Source organism: Stegodyphus dumicola, chromosome 11, assembly GCF_044657685.1.
Source record: "Stegodyphus dumicola isolate Sdum_Otavi_A_Nest chromosome 11, ASM4465768v1".
NCBI lineage: Eukaryota > Metazoa > Arthropoda > Arachnida > Araneae > Eresidae > Stegodyphus > Stegodyphus dumicola.
In genome coordinates, this window is record NC_140778.1 from 50,854,329 (window position 1) to 50,876,434 (window position 22,106).

Genomic DNA, 22,106 nt, shown 5'->3' on the forward strand with positions numbered 1-22,106 from the left:
TTTAATTATTAAGTTTTTAATAAGTAATTTTTTATTATTTTATTACTAATTAATGTTATTATTGTAATATTTATTTCATTTCTTTCTTTGTTTTTTATTTTATTTTTTCCTATTTTCCTGACGGCCTTCCGTAGGCGCTTCTGACTTTAGAAACTAAGCCCTGACAGCAACAGAAAGTTATATAATTAATCATACCTGTGCACAATAAAAGGTGAATTATTTCTACCCAAAAATACAACTCAAACCTCCCTATCGCATAGGCCGTGTATACCGATAAAATAGGCTCAGGATACGGATACCGATCGATTTTACCAAAAGTAACGAGTAACGATACGATAGTAACGAGTACTGGTTAACCGAGTAACGAATACATACGGGTACACAATTTCTCGTTACTTCTACAGCACTAGTTGGCGCAGCAGAAAAAGCTTTAGGCGCTGAAAGAAAGCAGCTTTAGGCGCTGAATCCCCAAACGCGCAGGAAAGTCACCTGACATCTAAAATATGTGCAAGAAGATGTCAATTTACCGTTTACCGTACGCGTATTTTTACTTCCTCCCTCGGAAACGCAACCCGCGACTAAATTTCTGGATTTATGAGGTCTTGGAGAAATTGTGTGGCTAGCGCATGAGCACAAAGATGAAGGAACTATCATGTGGTGTGTGGTGTGGTGTATTTAATTATGGCAAAGCACACTAGGGTTATCTGCCTAAGGGGAGGGATGCCTTCGTGGAGGACTTTCTAAGGGTGAGTGAGTGAGTGAGTGAGAGATTATGGCGCAAAACCAAGGATGATTAAAACGCGCCAAACAAGAGATGAGGTGATTACAAGTGATGAAGTTAAAATACAATAAATAAAAACAAGTAGACAAATGTATCAGATCCAGAGGATGAAGTCACATAAAACCAAGTTTAAACCACACATTTAAAATTCAAGACACAGTCTTCAAAACAAATTACATTAAGTTATAAAAGCTAGTCTGTTTTAAATAATAAAATAAATTACAATTGACCTCTCTTCCGATTAAACGGTCGAGAGGTAAGTCACAGCTATTAAAATATTTCTGGCGAAGACTATTAAAACATGGACACTCAATTAAAATATGACGGACAGATAGACAAACATTACAATTTGAACAAACAGGCTCATTCTCAGCTTTTAAAAGGTAGTTATGTGTTACTCTAGTGTGGCCAATTCTGAGGCGAGTCAAAAGAACTTCCTCTTTACGATTTTTGGTTAATTTCCAATGCTTAATTCTAGGCTTTACATGTCTTAATTTATTTTGAAGCTGAACATCCCAAAGTTAATTTTTTTTCGCCATTTTCTTCGGATCTTGTTTTTCACAACACAACAGATGTCTACAAAAGGGATGAGACGACTGGACAGTTCAACAGCACATTTCGCTGTGATATCTGCCAGCTTATTCCCTTTTATTCCCACATACTCGGGAACCCAGCAGTACAGGACTTCATATCCACGACTCGTTAAGTTTATATGTAACTTAAGAATATCCACTATTACTGGATTTTGAATGTTAGAAAAAGCTTCTAATGATTTAAGCGCACTATACGAGTCTGTATAAATTATAAACTTTTTGTGGCATAGCCTTGAAATGTACAAGAGACTATAATATATCGCAGTTAGTTCGGATGTTAAGACAGAGAAATCACGGTGCAAGCGTCTGCCCTCCATGTGGTCTTCAATTACAAATGCCATCCCAACATGATCTTTTGAGTTGCATCCATCTGTATAGACTGGAAGATAACTGCTATATTTGTGCCTGTGCTCAGCGAAGAGTCGTCTGTATACGATCTCGTTAGTGTTTGCCTTCACGTGATGTTTGAAAGCATCAAGAAGCTGAATCCGTGAATTTTCCCAAGGTGGGATTTCAAAGTTCTGTACTGCTTGGGGGCACATATCTGAGAAGGAATGTTCCTCAATGATAGGGCGAACTCTTAAAGGAAAGGTAGGAATACAGGATGGACGTGTTTCAAATAATGTATTACACACATTATCAAGTAAGCATAGCTTATTAGGATGTTCAGGTTGAGATAGAATATTAAAATATTGCAAAAGGGATAATTGCTCACGCCTCTGATAAAGTGATGGTTCGTTAGAGTCAACATATAGGCTCTAGACAGGATAAGTCCTGAAAGCTCCTGAACAAATCCACAGAGCTTGATGGTGAACAGGATCCAGTTTTAACAAAACTGATGAGCGAGCGGATCCATAAACAACTGAGCCATAATCCAGTCTAGAGCAGATAAGCGAAGCGCACTATAAATGCGAAGCTTGGAGCAACGCTCTGCACCCCAGGAGGAGGTGTTCGCCAACACTTTTAAAATATTTAGTGTTTTTAGACACTTCTTTCTCAGGTTTAAAACATGAGAAAGGAAAGTCAATTTTCAGTCAAATGTCACTCCTAAAAATTTTACTTCAGGCGCAACTGGAATAATTTTACCATTCAGGTAAAACTCAGGTTCAGGATGGAGACCATGCTTCCTACAAAAGTGCACGCACACCGTTTCCTGTCTTGAAAAAGTAAATCCCTGTTTGGTTGACCATTCCTGCATCTTATTCAGAGCCATCTGCAATTGCCTCTCTATGTATCTCATGTCTGCCCCTCGACAGCTAATCTGTAAATCATCTACATACAGAGATCTCAAGATAGTGGGAGGAAGTTCTTTTAATACAGAGTTTATTTTTAGGCTGAACAGCATTACACTAAGCACACAGCCTTGAGGCACACCCTCTTCCTGTTCAAAAACATTCGATAAAGCAGAGCCAATTCTTACTTGAAAAGTTCTATTGTACAAGAAATTCTGAATAAAAATTGGTAGGTTGCCGCGCAAGCCACTCTCGTGGAGATCGCGAAGTATATCGTATCTCGATGCCTTATCGTAAGCTTTCTCAATGTCAAAGAATATTGAGACAAGGTGACTTCTTTTGACAAAAGCTTTTCGAATAGATGTCTCTAAAAGAAGCATATTATCTACGGTCGTTCTTTCCTTTCGAAAACCGCTTTGATAAGGCGATATAATATTATTCTTTTCCAAGAAATAGACTAGGCGGCTGTTTACCATCTTTTCAAACAGTTTGCATAGGCAACTTGTAAGGGCAATAGGCCAATAATTGGAGGGATTCCTTGGATCTTTCCCTGGCTTAGCAATAGGAATGACAACAGCTCTCCACCATGCACTGGGAAAGGTACGCTCCTTCCACACTCTATTGTAAAGAGCGAGAAGGGCATTCAGTGACTTATAGGACAGATGCTTTAGCATTTCGTAATTCACGCCATCAAGACCCGGAGAAGACCTATGTGTCTGCAAAAAGCTCTCCCTAATTCCAGCATAGTAAATGCTCTATTGTGAGGCTCAGATTTGGAAGATTTGAATGCGATGGGATTTATTTTAGAGTGCTGCCTGATAGAGAGAAATGCAGGTGAATAGTTTCTGATGGAAGAAACGGCAGCAAATGTCTGACCAAGAGTATTCTGAATTTCTTCTATGGAGCTAATCACTCGGCCATCTTTTTCCGAAAAGGAAAATGAGTGGTCTTTGTATATGCCGCATGCTTTTCGAACTCTTTCCCAAACCCGCTTACTAGGCGTGGAGGATGTTATTGACGACACATATGAAATCCAAGAATTCCTTTGGCTCGTATACAATTTACACACGAAGCCCGCCTCCTTACTTTTCGTGCATTTGCTTTGGCTCTTTTAAATGCTTTGAGGTTCCGCAGAGTAAGATATTTACGAAAAATACCCCATGCTTTTTTCTGTTTTTTCAGTGCTTCATGACAGTCGCGATTCCACCATGGTTTCGAATATTTTAGTATTTTTCCTGATGTTCTAGGAATCGAAAGCATAGCTGCCTGAATAATAGTATTAGTAACAGCTTCCACAGCATCATCGATATGCACATTTTCTACCATTTCCTCTGTGAGCTCTGCGGAGGAAGAGAAGAGTTCCCCATCTGCCCTGTCCAGTATAAACCGAGGGAGTCTCGACATGGGGTTTGCTCCTCTTCGTGCAAGAGATACAAAAATGGGATAATGATCGCTGTTGTACAGGTCATTTCCAACACTAATAGTGCAAAATGGCAAGAGAGATGGTGAACAGATGGCAAGGTCGAGAGCGTGGAATGTCCTTGAAGGCTCATGGAGGTACGTATCCTGCCCATTATTTAGGAGAAAAAGGCTATGATCTTTGATCATCTGCTCTGTTTGTCTTCCTCGGGAATTTGTATCTTTACTACCCCAGAGCGGACTATGGCCGTTAAAATCTCCTATTATGATAAAAGGCTCAGACAGCTGCTCTATGAGATTATTTAAATCTTGCTGATAAATGTGCCCATTTGGAGGCAATTACAAAGAAACAAATGAAACAACAATATCAAAATTTATTTGAGTAGCGACAACTTGGAGGGATGTCGTCAAAGAAAGTACATTTGAGGGATAATCCAGTGAGCCGAGGAGACCTACACCTCCACTGGCACGTTCATCTGCAAGGTTATCCTTGCAGAATCAAAATTTATTTTAGTAGTGACAACTTGGAAGGATGTCGTCAAAGAAAGTACATTTGAGGGATAATCCAGTGAGACGAGGAGACCTACGCCTCCACTGGCACGTTCACCTGCAAGGTTATCCTTCCTGACGAAAGAAAACCTCCGAAGTTTTGCATGCTGTTCTGGTTTCAGATTTGTTTCCTGTATTGCTAAGCACACAGGATGATATGCATTTATGATAGATTTGACGTCAAGCAAATTTCGGTGGAAACCGCGACAGTTCCATGAATTGAGGGTGGCCATTATGAATGGTTTTTGTTTTTTCTGTGCTGTTCTTTTGTTTTTCGTGGAAGTAGATGCCTGGAACTTCTAGACCCTCTTCTACTTCCATACTGTCTGAATCCGCAGATTCAGAAATCATATCTTCAAGAGAGCTATTGCTAGGACTTCTATTTTTATTAATTATTTTGTCACTTTCAGTTTTAGGTTTACTTTGAATGACTGTTTCTTTTTTTTTTTTTTTTTTTGTATAAAATGTGTTGCATTTTCCTTTTTCTTGGTGGATGTAGTCGGTTGGGTTTTATTCAGTACTGTCTGCGTGGCTATTGATGTTTGGGTGGCAATGCTGCGTGTTGTTTTAACTGCACTGGCATAAGATGTGTTTGATTGGAGCTGTGTGCTTTGAACTAGTTTTCTGGCTTCAGCATACGAGATGTTCCTGGTAACTTTTGCAGTCTGCACTTCTTTTTCGGATTTCCATTTTGGGCACAGGCGTGAAAATGCTGGGTGCTGACCCTTGCAATTTATACACGAATGCGCAGCGGTACAATTTTCAGAATCGTGGCCAATCTGTGAGCATCAGGCGCATGTGAGGCTGCCACGACAAGTCATCTTAGAATAGCCAAAACGCTGGCACTGGAAACATCGCATAGGGTTAGTAATATAAGGTCTTACAGGAAGATTTAGATATCCGGCCTTAATATTCTTAGGCAGATCAGGCGTGTTGAAGGTAAGGATCACATGTTTTGTATCGATCAACTTACCTTCCTTTCGCATCTTGATTCGCCTAGCACCACAGACATTTTGGTCAGCTAACTCGGAGACGAACTCTTCTTCTGAAACAAACGGAAGGTTGATCTCCGAGATCACACCTCTACAAAAATTAAGTGTTTTGTCTGCTCACACAGTTATAGATATTTCTCCAAATTTGGTTTGTCAGGAAAGAGAAGCAGACTGGGTGGTCGACATGGTATCAATAAGCAGGTCTCCTCATCGGAGACGCTTTATGTTCCTTGGCTCACCTTGTATATATTTGTTTACCAGAAAAGGAGACATCTTTTGCAGTTCACCAGAAGGACTAGAGATAACAAGGAAGCGCAGACAATCAGTAGATTCTTTGGCATTTGCATCGGTTCGGATCTTCTTGGTACTGGATTTGTCAATAATTTCAGTATCTTTTTCATTTTCATCGGTACGGGTCTTCTTGTTAATTGATTTATCAACAATTTCAATATCTTGGTTGGTGTCTTTTGAGTCAGGTTTTTTTAGAATGAATAAGGAAGCCATGATTGAGAAATAGAAGATTCGGATCGACAGCCCCGCCCACCACGGAGCCCAACAAGGGAACACAGATTCCTGTGTTAGGGCTAGCCGGACCTATACGCAAACTGAAGCCCCACAGTCGGCTTTCCCGAAAGCAGGTACTCCCGAGAGCTTGACCCCAAGCCACTGACACAAGGACTAGTGACCAGCCGATTGACACCCGTGAGGACGACTAAGGTGCCTCCCGTTTAGCTGAAGCAGAGGCCAAAGCAGTGTGTTGGGGACAGTACCTCACCCCTCAACTACCAGGACCCTCCTTTCCAGCGACACAGGTCTCCACGCACGGCAAACACGTGGGCAGTTTTCTCGCCACTCGAAAACTAGAGACAAGGGCTGTTCCAGTCTCTCCTGACGAGCCCCAAACTCCGTAGAGAGAAACCACGAGGGAGAAGAGAAGGGAAAAAGTTCCAGCCAAGAGGAGAGGAGACGGAAAAGAGGATAGATCACTGGGGCTCCAGGATCGTGACACCCGTCTCACCAAGAAGATGATTCCCTGAAGGGCTAGGTTACCTCGGGATTGCCACACCCGTACTCACAAAAGTTTGCCCCCTGAGAGCCAGAAAAGATAATTAAAGACAATTAAAAGCACCCCAAAATAAACTGAAAACACCGAAATATATTATAATTATCCAACGACAACTTTAAAAAAAAATTACCATGAAAAGTTTTAGACAATTATTTGGAATGACCATTATGAAAACCAAGAGCAAAGTTTGCACCCAATAGCCAAAACCATTTCACTTACAGCATTACATTTAAAAAGTCTTTTAAAGAATTTTACATAACTAGAACTAAAAGTACCTCTGACTACAGGAACAAAAACCTTTTCGAACAACGCGGTAAAAGATTGCTAATATGGCCGACGGCATGCTGAATGTTATTTTGCACATGCACAGTGAGGTACGGAGGGTGGATGGATTGCCCCTTTAAAATAAGCTTCAGGGATATACATAATGTGTCTCTTCGGTCTGACGGAGCCAAATTTGCCTCGGGGAACCTTTACTTCTTCTCCTAGATATTCTTTGTTTCTACTTCCATTGCAGTAATCCTTTTGCTTGACCTCGAGGCTTTGCCATCTCGACCATCCTTCGTCTTCGGACGCGTTCACTTTCACCTTTGATTTATTTTAAAAAATTCATGAACGTCCAATGGCCAACCTGATTTATTGGTGAAAACTCTTATGTAGTTGGGACCATTAATCGAAATTGAAGATCCAAGATTCAACCATGTCTTGTGTTTGAACTTTTTAGAAAACCTTACATATGGATAGTCGATCAAGTATACATGTCAGCAACTGTAGTTGGTTTAAAGCCATACGCATTTTGCATTTCTTATAATGTGAAATTTTTCTTTCTCTTGGAATTTATTATTCACAAGTAATATATAAAATACAACACTTTCCTTTTATGTGCCTACACCTTTTTGGCACCTGTGAACGTGAAACCAAACACATGCCGACACCCAATTATAGCAGCATTTGGGGACCAAACTACTTATCTGTGTGTGTGTGCATTTTATTGCATGTTTACAATCAATAAACTTAATGTAACAAAAAGTACGTAAAATGCTTATTTTTTCAATGAGTACAACCCATGCATTGTTTATGCAACAAATATCTTCTGACATTATAGGAAAACTACTTTAAGATATAGAATCATTTATATTTTCTAATATATGCTAATGTGTTACTTACGTAAAAAGATACTCTCTGCCTTCTTTTTCAATGCTGTTTTCTTTCTGCATCAACCATTTCCAAAGTGCTTGGCACACATGGAACTGGCATAGCAGCTTCTGAGCATTTGGCCACACTTTAGTGACAGCATTCCTTTCAGAATCACTATCATCAGTCATTACAACTTTGGGGTAGCTACCATTAAAAGGTCTTTTCAGAGACTGAATCAATAGCCTAAGTTATTAAAACACCCAATGGCACAGCACATGGTGTTAATATGAAGGTTACAGCCTGACTGTCTGCATCACAAGAGGAAGTAGAATCCATAAAAATAATGTCTTACGATAGAGGCAAACAATATGCCCTTTGCATGATTGGTGTTACTATTACAGCAACAAAGGGATTTTCATTTATTTCAACAATTATGCCATTTTTTCATGTCTTTTTTACCCTTGATTACCTGAAAGATTATATGCTTTATAATGTTAATTTAAAATGTAATACAATTAAATGTAGTTTAATATCTGTAATACACTTTTAATGAATCATATCTTAATAAATTTTATTTTTTAATACAGTCAAAAGTCTTTAATCCGGACTCATTGGGACTTCGGCGATTCCGGATTATAGATCATCAATCTAAACCCGGTAAGATGGCATGCAGAAATTATAAAATTAAAAATATGAAACCGTAATTTATGAAATAAAGAGCAATTATGGTCTAAAGGGCATCAAAATTTACAAAAAATCTTAATGTTTATTTGTTTACTTTATTAAACATTTCTTTCAACACGTGCATGCGTAAAGCCTACATTATGCATAGTCGAAACTAGATAATTGCAACCAGAAAACTATTTGATGTGTATTCGTGATATTTATAATAACAAGGACATTGATTTAAATCATATCGGAGTACATCGAGATGAAACACTACATTTAGTAAGCAATTATAAGCTGAATAAAATAAAAACATCTGCCCTGAAGATGAGGATAGTGCTGACAGATCAACTTCCAGTACATTGCGCACCACGGCGTCCCCCCCCCCGCAGAGCAGCGTGAAATTGATAAACAGATTTTGAAATGGTTAGAGGAAACAAATCACCTCTCTGTGACTTTCTTCATGACTCTATCCATTTTTTGATGCAATTACAAAGTCTTTAAAGATTTCATTTATAAAGTTGTTTAACAGAATTAGCACAATATTGTTTTTAATGTTTATGAATAACATTATTATGTTTCTTAACTAACAAGAAATGAAATAAAATAATGACATTTTGACACTGATCAGATTAAGTTTACTTCATAAAAAGGAATTAAATAAATTAATTACATTCTTCTGGATACTGAGTAGTTTTAGTTTACCATATTTCATACACATATTTTATTTGTCTCAGCTGCACTATGGTAACCTCTTTAATATGTATAATAACTTTAATATATATGTATATAATATATCATATAATTAAAGTTATTAAAACATAAGCTGTATTATGTAACATATATTTTTGTACAGTATTTAGAATAAAAATCTGAAATACTATTATGTTTTACTATATTCTCTACTGAAACTATACCCAACCAGATTTTCAATAAAAAATAACTGTACAAGCTTGACAATCATTAAATCCTGTTCTGTATGAATAACAATAATGCAGCAAAATTCCATGAAAACATAAAACTCAAAAGTTAGATATTTGATATATGTTGCATTGCAGATGCAAACTATTTCAGTATTACTTATTTGGTTAAACTAAATATATTTTTGCTATACATAACAACATGATGACTAAGAAGGTATGTGACAAGTTTTCAAATTTAATTGTAGTTTTTATCTTTACTATTCAATGTACATGCTCATAAAGGATCTTTATGTTGGCGGTGATGGGTGGTCTATTAACCAAGAAAGACAAATGATCACGTTGAAAAGTATCAGAAGTTAGAGGTAATAAATACTCAACAAACAGTAAGCTAGGTGAAAGTGCAGAATCGTCCACTGCTTGGCGCATTTTTCAAAATCTCCAACTTGGCGCGCTTTCGTGTCTTGTCTCCTGGATTTGCAACTCCTCCAGAAGACACTACGCAAGGTGCGACATTTACAATGGTGAACAGTTAAAATAAATACAAAATAAAAGTTGAAGCAAAATTTTAAAAACTGAAAATCCTTTAAAAACAGCTTAATAATTTAAAAAAACAAACATGGTTAAGAAAACATAGTAAGCTTCAAAAACTTAAAATCGTTACGAAACACTGAAGAATTAAAATACATTCACCTATAAAAAGTGCAGAATAACCCACTGCTTGACGTGTTTTTAAGAGTTGCACAAATTCGGTATCCCTGTACATATCAACCTATTTTCACTTAAAAAAGAAAAATCCCGGAATTGCACAAAAATGGCACTGTGCACTGTCTTGAATTTATCCATGTACACATCGACCTATTTTCACTTAAAAAGTCAAAGAAAATTGACAAAAATTCAATTCTTCTTACTCTTGTAAAAAGCGCCAAACAAATAAGTGGGAAATTTTTAAAAGTGGAAATCCTTTCAAAAAAGTAATGAATTCTTGAAATGTTCTCGAATTATCGTTTAAAATAACTGCACCTCTACCATCTATTATCGTCTACACCAATCAGAAATTCTAAATTTTAAAACACATAATGAGCACGCGCGAAAATGCTCCGAATTTCATGCTCACAAGAAATTCTCAATTCAAAATACATACTGGGCATGCGGAAAAATGCTCTGAAATTTGCCTTCCAGAGTGGCAAAACCCACTGAAATACCATTTGCCGCATTTATCAATCTCGTACAAAGCACCAAACACAACGTGCCAAATAAATGGCCGATTCTGCACTTTAGCCCTAAGCTACAAAAACAATTATTGAAAAAAATAAATGAAAAGTATAAAGACATTGTCTTGTTTGGATGGCTTAAAACACATAATGAAGGTTATGACACTTTATACGTAATATTTGAAATTAACTTCAATTTGATAAATTTTATTTCTGTTGCCTTCAAAACAAAGAGGTAGTGTTTCTAATTCAGATTTCGAGAAACCTAGAAAGTAATAACTTCACTGATTCTAAAATTGTTTTCAAATTTTACACATTTGCAAGAACCTAACAAGGTCAATAGTGTCACTAGTAAGTCGCTGCTAATTATAAATGCAGGTCAAATCATACTCTCAAGTACTCTGTATGCTTATATCTTTAATACATTATTTTTTAAAATTATTTTAAATTAAAATTTTTAATTTTTTTGTATTTTTTTAATTAATTTGATTAATAGCGCTGTAATGAAATTAAATAATGCTTATAACAACTGTAATGAAATTAAATAATGCTTATAACAACTGTAATGAAATTAAATATGCTTATAACAACTGTAATGGGAACTATGAAATATTAGCTAGCTGAATATTAGCTTGTTCATAAATAAACTAAGAATGGCTAGTACATGAACAGTTAGTTCACAACAACCAAAACTGCCATCAATGATTATAAGTAATAGTTAGTTCACAACAACCAAAACTGCCATCAATGATTATAAGTAATAGTTAGTTCACAACAACCAAAACTGCCATCAATGATTATAAGTAATCGCTCCACAGTATTATTATCAGTAACTCAGACATCATTATTACTTACATTTAGCATTCCAATTCCAGAACGAGGACCAAGATTTTTTAACTGCCATTCACTATGCCAATGTCTGGAATTAAAAACATTTTATAAATATTTAAATGGATGATGACAGCTCTGAAAAATATAACATAATAACTTGACCATACACATAAAATATTTTACTATTTTTATATCATTAAAATAATCTGCTGTTCAGTGCTGAATATATTAACTGACATTGGAAAAAGGGCCAAAAAGTGTGAAACCACATAAAATTCCTTCTCTTTAAAACTATTTTTATTACAATATATTTTTATATTCCCATGAGGCAAAAACTGGAATAATTCAAGAAAATTCATGTAAATAAATGAAAACAGTTACGATTTTACATATATTTTTGGACATTCATACAAATAAAGATAATCAAAATTTTATTTGATCCTAAATTCATAGTTTCACAATTTCGTATCCTCAAAAGTTATTTTATAAAATAATGAGAGTTTCATACCTGACAGTTCTGTATAAAGGATTTTTATGAGCATTTGCAAGAGTATCAGCAGAAAAATCTTCCGCAAGTTCTAATTTTGATTCGTGAAACTTTATGGCTTCAGATAAAGAATATTTCCACTTGAAAAATATTGCTCAAAAGTTGACCTGAGTTCACTTCCAGGTCGAAGATGAAATAATGCATCAGCAGTATCAGTTGTATGGCTGTGCTGATTTTTTAACTTTATGACAGCTGGCAGTCCCTCCTATTTACAAAATAATGTTATTAAGAATAACAAAAAAAAAAAAAAAAAGGGAAGAGAGATAATTTATAACATATCATAGTTTTATGATAAATAAAAAGGGACATTTCAATTTTATTGCATTTAAATTTTATTATTCGTTTATTTATATATATAACCAATATTACTTATTACCAGCTCTATGATATCGTAGACTGCATTGTTAGTTTGGCAGAAATAAGCAATGATGCTAGGCAGTCACAATTTTTATCACATCGTCCTGCTATATGTGTACTTTTCCTGTAGCTAGCATGCTGGCAAACATACTTCTTACTGTATAAAATACATAATTTTATAAAAATTAATTTACAGTAAGAAATACAGTAAAAAATCTTTAATCTCGACTCGTCGGGACTTTGGCGATTCCAGATAATCGGTTTTTCCGAATTATAGATCATAAGTTTAAATCTGGTAAGATGGCATGCAGAAATTAGAAAAATAAAAATATGAAACTGTAATTTATGACATAAAGAGCAATTATGATCTAAAGGGTATCGAAATTTACAAAAAAAAAAAAAGCTTAATATTTATTTGTTTACTTTATTTAACATTTCTTTCAACGCGCGCATGCATAAGGCATACATTATGCATAGTTGAAATTAGAAAATTGCAACCAGAAAACTATTTGATGTATATTTGTGATATTTATAATGACGATGAATTTGATTTAAATCATATCAGAGACAAGAGTACATCGAGATGAAATGCTACATTTAGTAAGGAATTAGAAGCCGAATAAAATAAAAACATCTGCCCTGAAGATAAGGATAGTGCTGACAGATCAACTTCCAGTTCATTGCACGCCGCGACGTATTTTTACGTGCCGCACTCCCAGCTAGGTACAGCCATGCACAGATCTATATTTAAATTTGTGTTAACATGAAAAGAGCCAAGTTTAATAAAATGCACTTGCAAGCTACAGCCTGCACATGGTGATGAAATATTTAACCATTCTTCAGAATTTCAGAACAAGAAGAATTTGAAGGTGGTAACATGAAAGTCAGCATATTCCACAGGAACCAGATGTCAAAGCTGAATACTTAATAATAGAAAATAAACAGGGACAAAATAAGTATAAACATATCTGAAACATTCGCATGGACCCATGAGCAAGGAAAAAAATTATATATACAGTCAAAAGTCTTTAATCCGGACTCATCTGGACTTCCGGATTATAGATCATCAGTTTAAATCTGGTAGGATGGCATGCAGAAATTATACAATTAAAAATTGATAAACAGATTTCAGAATGGTTAGAGAAATAAAGGATATGCCTTTATCCATTATTTTGCAGCAATTCCACTTTTTGTTTGATGGATATCGAAACGTACCTTCGCTTTGTAGATCCTTTGGCAGCTCCAGCATCGGAAATTCTATTTGATATAATCGAAAGTTCAAGCTTACTTTAATAAAATCGCTCTAACAGTCTGCAAAAAATAATAAGCCCAATCCAATTCGAAGATTAAGGAACAACGCAATCATGTTGACATTACGCTTGGCGATGATTACAGATTTTAGTTAAATGTGCTAAGATATGTTAATGAGGAAAAATTTAACAAAAATTTCTCTCCATATTCTAAAAACAGATTTTCTTAATAATACTCATAGACCAAAAGATTACATTTAGAGCTATTTGAATTAAGAATAGCTAACTGATTTGTTATTCATATAAACCCAGAACCGGCACCAGATCTCGTATGACCGCAAAGGGTGACAGAATTTAGGAAATACAAAATTTTGGAATTTTAGAGAAGCACGAAGCAGCAAAATTAAGGTATGACAACATTTTTAGAATTTATGAACAGCACTGGGATACAAAATTGAGAACTTAGGAAGGCGCTGGGTAGCAGAATTTAGGACCACCACAGACTGCATCAAATGGTAAGATATCTAGCGACGACACTCGGTAAGCCTTAAGTACATGTGCAAATTTATTCATTCAGGACTCGGAAGCCTTAAGCATGTGCAACAATTAGACGTAAGTATCATAAACAACTAAATTAATATATTTCAAAGCTTAACTGCTTCATTACGCGATAGGAGCAAGGAAGTGGAAGAACTTGTCTTTCATCGACAATCTCATGATACATAGCCAATAATGTAAAGCAGGCGTTCTTAAGATAGGCAGAAATTATACTTTACTGATTCCAAGGAATTTCAGTTGATATAGCAGATCATCCTGTTCCTTAACTTTCTGATTTGTTCCAGCTTATATTTTTTTGCAGGCTGTTATTATTACAGCAATTTTATGAAAATTAGTTTGAAATTTCATTTATGTAAAAAAGAGTTTATAATTCTGGGGCTGCAAGAAAGCATGTTTCAATTTCCTTAAACAAAAAGTGCAATTGCTACAAAAAATGGATAAAAGTATATCTGTCTCAAAAGTATGCAAGGAGTATGACATTGGAAAGTTAACTGTATATGAGATAAGAAAACAGAAAAAGGAATTTTTTGAATTTTTGGTGATTCCGACGCCCCACTTGCAATGCAATGAATAACAGAAGAATTATTCGTTATGCTAGAATTTACGATCATCACAAAATAATGATTGAATGGGTCAGACAGTGTCGCAGCAAGTGTTTGCCATTGACGAATACAGTGCTAATGGCTCCCGCCTAAATATTTCATAAAGAAATGAACTTTAAAAGAGTGCACATATTCAAAAGGTAGGTTAACCAAATTTTAAAATTGCCATTGTATAAGGCAATTAAAAATTTCAGGCGAAAAATCTTCAGCTTATTCTGAAGCTTCTGAACCATTTGCAGGTGATGCATTCATTAATAGTGAAAAGTTATCTCCAGAACAAATTTACAATACTGATGAGCCTGGTCTTTTCTGGCAATATGTACCGTGAAATAACTTGGTAACATCTACAGAATAAGCCCCAACTAGTGTCAAAGCTTAAAAAGCGAGACTAACAATTTTAGCATGCGGAAATACTGCAGGAACGGACAAGCGTAAATTTTTGGTAATCGGAAAAAAATACACGACCTCAAGCATTTAAAGGAGTATAAATTTTCCCCATTATACACAGTGCAGGATTTATGCATAAGCTACACAAGCTTATGCATAAATAGCTTATCCTTAGGGACCACATAAATAGCTTATCCTTAAGGACCCCCATTTTCTTGATGCCGTCCCTAAAATTAAAATACAGTACAAAGTCTTTAATCCGGACTCGTTGGGACTTCGGCGATTTCGGATTATAGATCATCAATTTAAATCTGGTAGGATGGCATGCAGAAATTATAAAATTAAAAATATGAAACTGTAATTTATGAAATAAACAGCAATTATGATCTAAAGGGTATCAAAATTTACAAAAAAAAAGGTTTAATATTTATTTGTTTACTTTATTAAAACATTTCTTTCAGCGCACGCATGCGTAAAGCATACATTACGCATAGTCGAAATTAGATAATTGCAACCAGAAAACTATTTGATGTGTATTTGTGATATTTATAATGACGAGGAATTTGATTTAAATCATATCAAAGGCGGAGTACATCGAGATGAAATGCTACATTTAGTAAGGAATTAGAAGCCGAATAAAATAAAAACATCTGCCCTGAAGATAAGGATAGTGCTGACAGATCAACTTCCAGTTCATTACGCACCGCGGCGTCCCCCCCCCCCTCAGAGCAGCGTGAAATTGATAAACAGATTTCGGAAAAGTTAGAAAAACAAAGAATATGCCTTTATCCATTTTTCGCAGCAATTCCACTTTTTGTTTGATGGACATCGAAACATGCTTTCGCTTTGTAGATCCTTTGGCAGCTCCAGAATCGGAAACTCTTTTTGACATAATCGAAAGTTCAAGCTTACTTTTTATAAAATTGCTCTAACAGTCTGCAAAAATTAATAAGCCGGATTTTATTAGAAAATTAAGGAACAATGCAATCTGCAACATTAACTGAAATAGATAATTAGATAATTTTAGCCTAGCTTATACCGTCCGTTATAAATTAAACGTGCATGCGTAAAGGTATTATGCACATTTGCGTTTACGCATGAGCAGAAAGTTTGTAGCTTTGAGGTCCGGATTATAGATTATTCCAGATTAAAGACTTTGTATTTTATAGTATAACAGACTTATAAAGGGCCCTATATCTCAAATTATGGCATTATAAAGTCGAAGTTGAGCTCTTGTTATACATCATGCAAATAAAAGAACATGGATGATACAAGTGTTAATGAATGGTTTGAAAATCATTTCATACCCGAGACTCGCATTTTAATTTGGTTGGTTTACCTAATGATGCAAAAAATTGTCATAATTGTAGACTACTGTTGGGCTCATACTTCACTTAAAATTTTAGTGAAAGGTAATGTATACATATTACTCTTTCCTCCAAATTGTACGTCCATCATTCAGCCTGTGGATATTGGAATGGTGCATGCTCTGAAATGCAAATTTAAAGTAGCATTTTTAAAACCCATGTTAAATTTCTTGAATAATGGCAAGACTATTTAAGAGTCTTTGAAATATTATAGCATAAATTCTGTTGTGTGGAGCATCACAAGATTATGGGAGGATGTGTTTCCAGATGCTAAAACTGCTTTACATAATTTATGGCCAGCTACCATATTTCATGGTAAGGATGATGATGATAGCTGCAAGTTTGAAGGTTTTAGGATACTGCAAACCATAGATGAACTTTTTCAGTTAATGGATATTGTAAAGAAATGCGGAGGAATGGTAAAAAATGAAGATGATATAACAGAAGTTTTACATTGTGATGACAATGCTCCAATCATCAATCAATTAACGGATGGCAAAATTTGTGGTATGGTTCTAGATCCACAAAATACAACTAGCGATAGCGAAAAAAGTTACTGAAAACGGAAAAATTTTGATTGACAAGTTATTCAGAATTCTTCACACAGCAATTAAAGAATTTCAACAAAGAAACTATATGACTGAACAAGAAATTATGAATAAGAAATAAAGAGAAAGTATTAGCATAAAAATCGAAGTAACTTAAACAATTTACATTTAAAGAAATGTTTAATAAAATAAACAAATAAATATTACGCTTTTTGTAAATTTTGGTACCCTTTAGATCATAAATGCTTTATTATTTCTGAAATGACGATTTCATATTTTTAATTTCTACATGCAATCTTACTAGAAATGGTTATTAATTATAATGTAGCTGATGATCTAATATCTGGAAAAATCCCAAATCCAGAATCACTGAAGTCCCGATGAGTCCGGAATTCGGACTTTTAAAAAAAAAATGAACACAAAATAGCAGAAGTGCTTGATTGAAGGTTTATTATAAGCATGTTTTAAATATTCGAGACTGAACACATTAGCTTACAAAAATCTAAATTCTATGTATTCTCAACATTAAAAAAGGTAATGAGGAGGAGAAAAATACTTAAATCTTAAAGCACTAAAAATAGCACAAAAGGACATAAGTGATTTTGTACTTCTTTAGAAAAATGTAATGAAAAGTGGATTAAAGCACAAAATATGAACGAAATTTCCATTCAAATGAAAATGTTCAACATTTCAAGGTTTCAAGCAATCCATGACATTACCTGAATGGGAGGAATGCAACATCAACAAAATTTTCTTATTCAGAACAGTATAATCAGTGTCTAACTTTTCATTATTTGAATGGGCTGTTTTAAATTTTCATAACTCATTAAATACTAAAGGTAAGAAAATGTTGCTTTAAATCAGGGGCAGTTTAATAAGACTTATATCGAAATGATCAGATTTTTCACTTGTGGAAGCCATTTCTTTATTGCATGGACAAATCTTTACTGCATACATAAGCAAAGTTTCTAATTAATCCAACTTTTCCACAAAAATATAATTAATTACGTGCAGACATGAGACTTGAAATTTTTCTATAATCAAAGTGATTTGTTACACATGTACCTTATGGAGTCTCTCTCAGATGTTAGTACATATATCCCTTTTTAACTTGATTTTTGAGCAAATGTCTTGTTACATAACTTACATATATGAGGTTTCTCTTCAGTGTGAATAAGCATATATTTTATCCATTTACCTTTTTGAGTAAATGACTTGTTACACAATTCACACACATGAGGTTTCTCCCAGTATCAGTAAGTATATGTCTGTTTAAAACTTCTTTTTGAGCAAATGACTTGTTACATACCCCACACAGATGAGGGCTATCCCCTGTGTTAAGGAGCATATGCTTGTTTAAATCACATTTTTGAGTACATGACTTGTTACATACATCACACACGAGGTTTCTTTCTTGTGTGGATAAGTATATGCCTATTCATATGACCTTTTAGAGTAAATGATTTATTGCATACCTCACACACATAAGGTTTCTTTCCTGTATGAATAAGTATATGTCTGTTTAAAACATCCTTTCGAGAAAATGACTTGTTACATACGTCACACATATGAGCTCTCTCTCCTGTGTGAAGGGGCATATGCTTGCTTAAATGACATTTTTGAGTAAATGACTTGTTACATACCTCACACACATGAGGTCTCTCTCCTGTGTGAAGGAGCATATGCTTGTTTAGATTACCTGTTTGGGTAAATGACTTATTACATACCTCACACACATGAGGTTTTTCTCCAGTGTGAATAAGTATATGATTGTTTAAATCACGTTTTTGAGAAAAGGACTTGTTACACACCACACACACATAACATTTCTTTCCTGTGTGAATAAGCATATGTCTGTTTAAATCATCCTTTTGAGCAAATGACTTGTTACATTCTTCACACACATTAGGCTTCTTTCCTATGTGAATATGTATATGTCTGTTTACACGACTTTTTCGAGCAAATGATTTGTTACATACCTCACATACACGAGGTCTCTCTCCTGTGTGAAGGAGCATATGCCTGTTTAAATGAGCTTTAAGAGTAAATGACTTGTTACATACCTCACACACATGAGGTCTCTCTCCCGTGTGAAGAAGCATATGCCCATTTAAATGAGCTTTCTGGGTAAATGACTTGTTACATACCTCACACACATGAGGTCTATCTCCTGTGTGAAGAAGCATATGCTCGTTTAAACGAGCTTTCCGAGTGAAAAACTTGTTACATACCTCACACGCATGAGGTCTCTCTCCTGTGTGAAGTAGCATATGCATGATTAAATTACTTTTTTTAACAAATGACTTGTTACATACCTCACACACATGAGATCTCTCTCCTGTGTGCAGAAGCATATGCTTGTTTAAATTACCTTTTAGAGCAAATGACTTATTACATACTACACACACATATCTTTTCTGCATGTAGGTCGCCAAAAGTAACCAAATTCCTTGTGCACTGGATACTAGGATCAAAGAATTTGTAAGGGTCAGCTAGGATTAAACCAACATATTCACGTTTAATGTGCTCTTTTGGCCAAATGAGTGTATTCAGATGTTTGTCTAAAAAACTATACTATCTAAATGACTTCTTGCATACCTGACACACAAGGTTTGTTTGCCATGTCAATAACTATATATAATTGTTTAAATAATTCTTTAGTCTAATTGAATTGTTATACACGGCATACACAAGATAAATACACAGAATATTTGTCAAGCATGTGGACTTTGAAAATGGAATTGTCGGCAAATGATTTATTACATATCTCACATTATGATTACATCACATCCTGCAATAAGAAGCAAATACAGATTTATTTCATGCTTCTGTCATTTTACTCTATCAGGGAAAGCTGTGTTGGATTACCGCACGCTGATAATTTGTATACTAACGATAATAACTATTGGATTAATCTTCTCAACGATTTGCAAGTCAAGATCGCGACAGACAGACAAAGTAGACAGATGTCTTTTGTTGCACCCGCTAAGTCTTTCTGCACCGATGGGCGAAAAATCAAGCATGGGTGCGAAGGAAAGGTATATAGAAAAAGTCCGTTACAATTATGCGACTACAAACGCTGACGGTTTACGGAAGTTAGCGGGTCTCACGTGACTGGTGGCAACAATACGTCACAAACTATTTGTCTGGGTTACTATAATTGGCTGTTTTCCACATTTTTATGTGAATTTCGAGAAGTTTAGTTTATAGAAAATCCTTAATACCGTGATGTAAATAAACACCGATGGCAAAAAATTATTTGGTAACTACATCCATTACGTATTGATAAATGTTTCTACATGATTACATATAACTGCATTAATAACCAAATAAAACAAACTTGGATTACAAATGCGTTATGTAATGGAGCATGTAACTAAAACTTCAGAATTGTAGAATCCGGAAGATTTTTTTTTTCCGAGTTAGAAGTATAACAAAATACGAGCAGTGTTCTAATAAATTTTTAAATCTTCATATTCTTTAATATTACTGCTGTTTTTGATAACATGATCATAACATAACTGATAATTAATTATACTGCTGTTTTTGATAACATTAACAACTTTCGTCGGTGTTAAAATAAAATCTAGTAATTCTTCTGAATACTGCTTTTCATGAAAGCACGAGAATATTTTAATGGGATTATTAAAGTATCTGTAATAAAAAAAAAAAAAAAGTAGGTTAGGAATAAACAGTAAAAGGTAGATTACTAATAATATATATTAACAATTGTATATATGTGTAATTTTGTGAATTGTTAAATAATGATATATGTTCATTTTATAATTTAATAAATAAAAATTGTGAAAAAATTATATTTGTTCATTTTATAATTTAATAAATATTATGAAAAAGCTACGTACGTTTTAAAAAATCATTTGCACTTGTTTTTCATTATTGCATTTAAGTTTTATTCATTATTTGAATCAATATATATAAGAATATAAGAGAATCGTATACATTTTACAAGTAAAATATTATACGCAGTATGAATGGAGATATGTTACTGTAAGATCCTAAAGTCTGGTAAATCCTAGGTTTTACCAGTAAAACCTAGCTTTTACCAAAGTAGCTTGTTAAAAGCTCGAAGTATGCTTTAATATGATTCCACTTCAGCCTTTGAGGTAAAACCGAGGAGTTACCAATGCCTTCTGCTAAAATCCTGAAACGAGGGATTTAAATCAACCTTGAATAAGCCTCCGCACACAAATTCCGTCATGACACATTTCTGTTCCTGCCTCTCCTTATTTGCACCATTCGCAGTCTAACTTGGACATAATTTTTACAAGTGTAAGCAGCTACGATCTAAAAAAGAAGAAGTTTGGGCGCAAGTGCAGAATCGCCCACTTATCGATGTGCACATGGACAAAGTCAAGGGAGTGCGTAGTGCCAAGTTTGTGTAATTCTCTGATGTTATTTTAAGCAAAAATAGGTCATTGTGTACATGGACACTGAGTTTGTGCAATTCTTAGACTTGTTATTTTCAAGTTGGCGATTTTGAGAAATGCGCTAAGCAGGGGTGATTCTGCACTTTCCCTGAAGTTTGTTTCCATTTTTACATACTTTGCTTTTTTTATTTTGCTGATGGGAAATGAGTGATGTTATGCGGAAAAAGATTATGACATTTTGTCTGAATTTGTAAAAAATAAGCCTGATAACTGCTTTTATTTAACAAGTGAGAAATGTGTGATGGAGAAACAAAAAGTTCATTACAGAAGGTTGAAACGCTGTCGTATTCTAAGTGGAGGAAAGGACAAACTTATAATATCACTATTTGCAAAAATCCTATATTATGTTACAACTGATGAAGTCTTCAACACAGCACTCATATTGCAATTGGCCATGGTGAAAGAACTTGCATGATTAAAGAACTGAATCGTAAGTACAAGAATGTAACAGTAGAACCTATCTTCACATATTTAAGACTATGCGAACCATGTCAGAAGAAACAAAAAACTGTGAAAGAGGGGATTGTAATTAAATCAGTTGTGCATAGTGAAATGAATTCTGGATGCCAAGTCAACCTAATAGATATGCAGTCCAATACTGATCGTGATATGAAATTCATTTGAGTGCATCAAGATCATCTT

At 34.8% G+C, this 22,106-nt stretch overlaps 1 protein-coding gene and 2 pseudogenes across 2 annotated transcripts; all 3 read right to left on the reverse strand.

Moving 5' to 3' along the window:
* Positions 1-1,427: 1,427 nt before the first annotated feature.
* Positions 1,428-8,201, reverse strand: LOC146993967 (uncharacterized; annotated as a pseudogene).
* A 46-nt stretch (positions 8,202-8,247) lies between these two features.
* Positions 8,248-18,364, reverse strand: LOC118179662 (uncharacterized; annotated as a pseudogene). The gene is made up of 3 exons (XR_015043788.1): positions 18,215-18,364; positions 11,909-12,152; positions 8,248-11,488 (listed from the first exon to the last, which is right to left on the reverse strand). The product of XR_015043788.1 is annotated as an uncharacterized LOC118179662 (transcript).
* LOC146993968 (uncharacterized) lies at positions 17,450-19,990 on the reverse strand. The gene has a single exon (XM_085826679.1). It carries the CDS (start codon positions 19,437-19,439, stop codon positions 18,411-18,413), a length of 1,029 nt encoding a protein of 342 aa, XP_085682805.1. The 5' UTR covers positions 19,440-19,990; the 3' UTR covers positions 17,450-18,410.
* Positions 19,991-22,106: the final 2,116 nt, after the last annotated feature.